The sequence below is a fragment of the Papaver somniferum genome, chromosome 10, assembly GCF_003573695.1.
Source record: "Papaver somniferum cultivar HN1 chromosome 10, ASM357369v1, whole genome shotgun sequence".
NCBI classification, from domain to species: domain Eukaryota; kingdom Viridiplantae; phylum Streptophyta; class Magnoliopsida; order Ranunculales; family Papaveraceae; genus Papaver; species Papaver somniferum.
In genome coordinates, this window is record NC_039367.1 from 32,873,857 (window position 1) to 32,878,698 (window position 4,842).

General features: G+C 35.5%; 1 protein-coding gene across 1 annotated transcript; it reads left to right on the forward strand.

The window, feature by feature from the left end:
* The first annotated feature begins 2,363 nt into the window (after nucleotides 1-2,363).
* Nucleotides 2,364-3,010, forward strand: LOC113318744 (histone H4). Its single transcript, XM_026566981.1, has one exon. It carries the CDS (start codon nucleotides 2,418-2,420, stop codon nucleotides 2,727-2,729), a length of 312 nt encoding a protein of 103 aa, XP_026422766.1. The 5' UTR covers nucleotides 2,364-2,417; the 3' UTR covers nucleotides 2,730-3,010.
* The last annotated feature ends 1,832 nt before the right edge of the window (nucleotides 3,011-4,842 follow it).

Sequence of the window (4,842 nt, forward strand, 5' to 3'; positions counted from 1 at the left end):
GAAAAGTGAACTCATTTAAATATGAGTAACCTTACCTAAACGTGTGCACCTTTGTTGGCTCAAAAATAGTTAACCGAAGTTAGCCATATGAACACTGTCATATCAACCATATTCATCTTAACCATAAATAGTTCAAATGACTCAAATGAAACTAGTTCTAGAGGTGTTCAATTATTTATATTCTTATAGAAGTATACAAGACACAATTGAAGAAAAATCGATTTTGATTCACTTGAATCAATTCATGAACATTATAGCCACTGTTTGCAAGAGATTGCATTCCTTATTATATTATAAATATATTAGTTCATGAACAAACCGATTTTAGAACATAATCCACTCAGGTATGCAAACGGGTACGCACACCTTAGTGGGCAGACTGAGTTTGGGTTCGCCAGTACGCGAACTGGTACGCATAATATTAACCTCAGTAAAGTCCTAGAACTTGAACCTCACGTCAGTATGCGTACTTGGTTCCCGGACCTTGACAAACCAAACAATACGTATACGGGTATGCTTAGTTGCACACCATGGTTCATGTACTTGGATTACACATAGGCAAGTACGCATACTGTGCTTATATCTAATTATTCTAAACTCTCATTTCAACCATTGAAATATTCTCGGAAGACAGGAATAGCTGTCACACACAAACTATTAGCTTTAAAGCAATTTTCAAGTGATCGAATGACCAATATGAAACATTATGAGTTTACATCAAGTGACTGTCTCACACAAATCATGTAAGATGTTACCAAACGATTTTCACATGATCATCTTTTGACTTTCGCCAAGAACATAAGATGAGTTTGGTTAAAGCGAAAGCTTACTAACACATATTTCGAGAAATATGTAAGCGAGGTAAACTCGGCTCTAAATATCAAATGTGTATGATTGAAGTCTAAATAGTTATACGAATTTTTGTCTCAAATAGGTGATACAGTAGATATAATTTTAAGTGATAACTGAGTTCAAGTTTCCACATACCTTTTGTTGATGAAGTTCCACAAGCTCTCCTAAGTAGTTCCCCGTCTTCAATCGATGAACGCCGTGAAGTCTAATGCTCAACTACACTTTCTATACTAATCCGAGACTTAGATATAAGTAGACTATAAATCAAGACTTATAGTTTTGGCAACTAAACTTGACAAAAAGATTGAGATAACAACGCGAACTGGCGGAGGTTCTCATCCAGAGAAAATCTGCTGGAGTTTGTGAACTCCTTCCGGGAACTTAAGTCAGCGAACTAAGTCCGCGTACTTGAGTTGGTTATATCTATAGACGATTATTTGTGAACTTATATTTATATTAACTAAGGAATGCAATTTGCAAACAGTGGATATAAAGTTCATGAATCGATTCGAGTGAATCATATCGTTTTTGCTTCAATTGTGTCTTGTATACTTCTGTAAGATTTATACAATTGAACAACTCTCTAACTAGTTCATTTGAGTCATTAGAACTAGTTATGGTGAAGAAGAATATGGTTGATATGAAAGTGCTCATATGGATAACCATTTGGTTAACTACTGTTGAACCAGAAAATGTACATGTTTGGGTACGGTTACACAAACCTAAAATCGTGCATTTCATTTGTGTGTAACAAGCTAAGTTTTCGATCCAACAGTTGAAAGATATTAACTCGAATCTAATTAGGTTTTCATCTAACAATGAATGTTGAATGCTTTGTTACTAAGCTAACATTGATTGCAAACCCTGATTTGAAAGACTATATAAGGGAGAACTTTAACAACTGTGAAACCTAATCCCTACACCTCTTGTGTGATACTAGTTGTATAAGCTAGAGTCGATTCTCCTTTAACCTTAGGTTTCTTCTCGAGATCCTGTAGGTTAACGACTTGAAGACTTCATTGGGATTGTGAAGCCAGACCGATATCACTTTCTTGTAGTTGTGTGATATGATCTTGCTGATTCTATCATGTTGAGTACAATCATAACGATTGGCTTGTGATTGATATCTCCGATAGGCAAGATATAAAAAGTAGTCACAAACATTTTCGTTTCATCGTCTGTGATTCCGCAATATCTTCTTTCGCCACGTCGATTAAGATTGACTCTCGCGTACAAACCCCACGAATTAAGCATTTATTTAATCCAACGATCCAAATCTAGGAAAAACATGAGACGCGGATCGAGTATCAATCTAACGGGTCAAGAACTCGTAAAGTTCTCAAATCCGAATAACATTATCTTAACCAATCCAATTCCAGCATTTCTAATCCAACGGCCGAAACAAAAACACAAACTTCATACGGATCCTAAGCAAATCCGACGAACATAATCGAATCAAAAAAGTTATGAAATCCCTTCATCTCTTGAAGCAAAGCACACAGTCAAAGATTCAAAATTTAAAACACACGGAGAGAGAAAGAAATTTTCTGTAGAAAGAGAGAAAAATGTCAGGAAGAGGAAAAGGAGGAAAGGGATTAGGAAAGGGAGGAGCAAAGAGACACAGGAAGGTGTTGAGAGATAATATTCAGGGAATCACTAAACCAGCAATAAGAAGATTAGCAAGAAGAGGTGGTGTTAAACGTATCAGTGGATTGATTTATGAAGAAACAAGAGGTGTTCTTAAGATCTTCTTAGAGAATGTTATTCGTGATGCTGTTACTTATACTGAACATGCTAGAAGAAAGACTGTTACTGCTATGGATGTTGTTTATGCTCTCAAGAGACAAGGAAGAACCCTCTATGGATTTGGGGGTTAGGGTTTTGTTTTTTACAGTTTTTGTAAAGAATATTTGAGATTAGGTTTCAGTTTATTTATTTATTTTTCTTTTGGGGTTTCAGATGTAATTGGAGATTTACTTAATCCAATCTTTTATATCATTTTCAATTTCTCCAATCAACAAATCCGATATCAGCTAATATTATTGATTTTGATTTCGATCCACTATTCATTTCCTAAAATGTACTCATCTTACCAGATGTCTGATGTCTCCATGCTCTTTTCCTCGTATATAATAGTTTTCTTTTATTTTGATTGCAATCTACTTGTTCCTGTATCGTTTCTGTATCAAATTACTGAGTATCAGCTTCTACCTTTCATTTCGTTGATTGAAAAAATGCACATTGTTGGGTTCTGAAACTTGGGTGGTGCTTCGATTTACTGATAAATGCTTCTTTGATTCACATGTATTCGAAGTTTAGGTTTGTGAGTGATGCTCGTTAAGTATTTGATGAAATGGGGCACGGATAAGGGTTCTTGGAGAGCGATGGTATTTGGGTTTTATCAAAATGTGAAAGCAGTAGAAGCTTTGGGTATCTCTGGAGATATGATAATGGTTGGAAGGAGTTAAATCGGAAGCATGAGTACAAGTCAACCTTTGTATTATTTCAAAGAAGGCTACGAAGAGTCATAGTGGTGAGTTTCATATTTAAAAATCAGATGAAACTTTTTGGATTTGGTAGATAGTAGATGACATCAACATAAGTTTCGACTGGAATAAAATGAAGGCTGGTGCATACCATTTTATTACTTTTTCTTAGAATGCTTTATCAAAGGAAGCAAGTAATAATTTGAAGACACACTAGGTGGACTTTGTTGATAAAAGGTCTAATCACTTTTCTGGTTGTACATTCAGTTTTTGATGTCTTCCGTATGCTAACATCATTACTGTTTTCATGTGTTATATGGCAGGTGACCAAGAGAAGTCAAGTGTAAGAAGGACACAGTCACACAGGTGAAAGTCAGACCAAATGTAATTTGTACAGGACCTCCACGAAGTTGAGAAGCTTCAGGTTCACAACCAAACTGAGAGATCACAGATAGTCTGGTTCATTATATTGGCTATCTAGCTACCATTCAATCTCCAACTGAATACGGACATTCATTCCTTATAGAGCGTTGAAATAGTCCTTCACGAGCCGCTCCCAACTTTCCCGTTAAGCTCGGTTCTGGCACTTCAAGACATTTCGGTAACAATGTTAAACTTTTACTCAAATGTTTAATATAAGTTCTGATGCAATAATGATTGTGATCTGTAATTCTGATTTGCAATAATGACACTTCGTGTTCGAAGGCTGTTAATGTTGGATGATATTCAGTCTAATTCAGTAAGATGCCTATTGATCTGGTTTGTATCAAAAGACTGTGAATGATAATAATCTGTATATCTGAATGGTTCTTGGTTAGATGTGATTCTGTCCTGTGTCTGTTTGTAGTTTTGGACCTTCTGTAGTTGTATAAAAACTAAAAAGATATCTTTTGGTCAACACACCTTATAGTTGCTTAAAGAGATTTATCCTGCTGTTCATATCTATTTTGATACTAGATTTAAAAATATTAATCTTTACTAAGTTAGACTATCTGAGTGTTAGACTTAATTTACTATTCCATTGAAGAACTAGCAGTAGAGGAAGATGATCATTTGTTTGTCTTTCTGTAGCCTGTGGTGGTCCAATCTGCTTTCGCGGTCTCATTAGTCACGTTATCTGATCTGGTCATTTTGAAGCGCTGAACTTGAGAGACTGCATGCTTGTTCACGATGGAACTTTATGCACAAGAAAAAGAACTCTAAGTGTCGATACGTGATTTGTGCTCAGTTTAGTTCTCTTTGACTTGCATATTCGATATTGCTTTTGTGTGATTGCAGATTGAAGGGAGAATCATGTTGAGATTTATTCCAGAGCTGCTGCTTATTAGTATTTTATATTTGGTTCATTGAATTCAACTCATTGTAGAGTAGTAGGTCAAGAGTGAAAGTGAGGCAAATCAATTGTTATGTAATATTTTTTTGTCCTTCTGTTCAATGAAGTACATTATGCTCTTATTGTATTCACTGTCCGTCCTCCGTCATAAAAATGAAAAGTTGGTTTTGT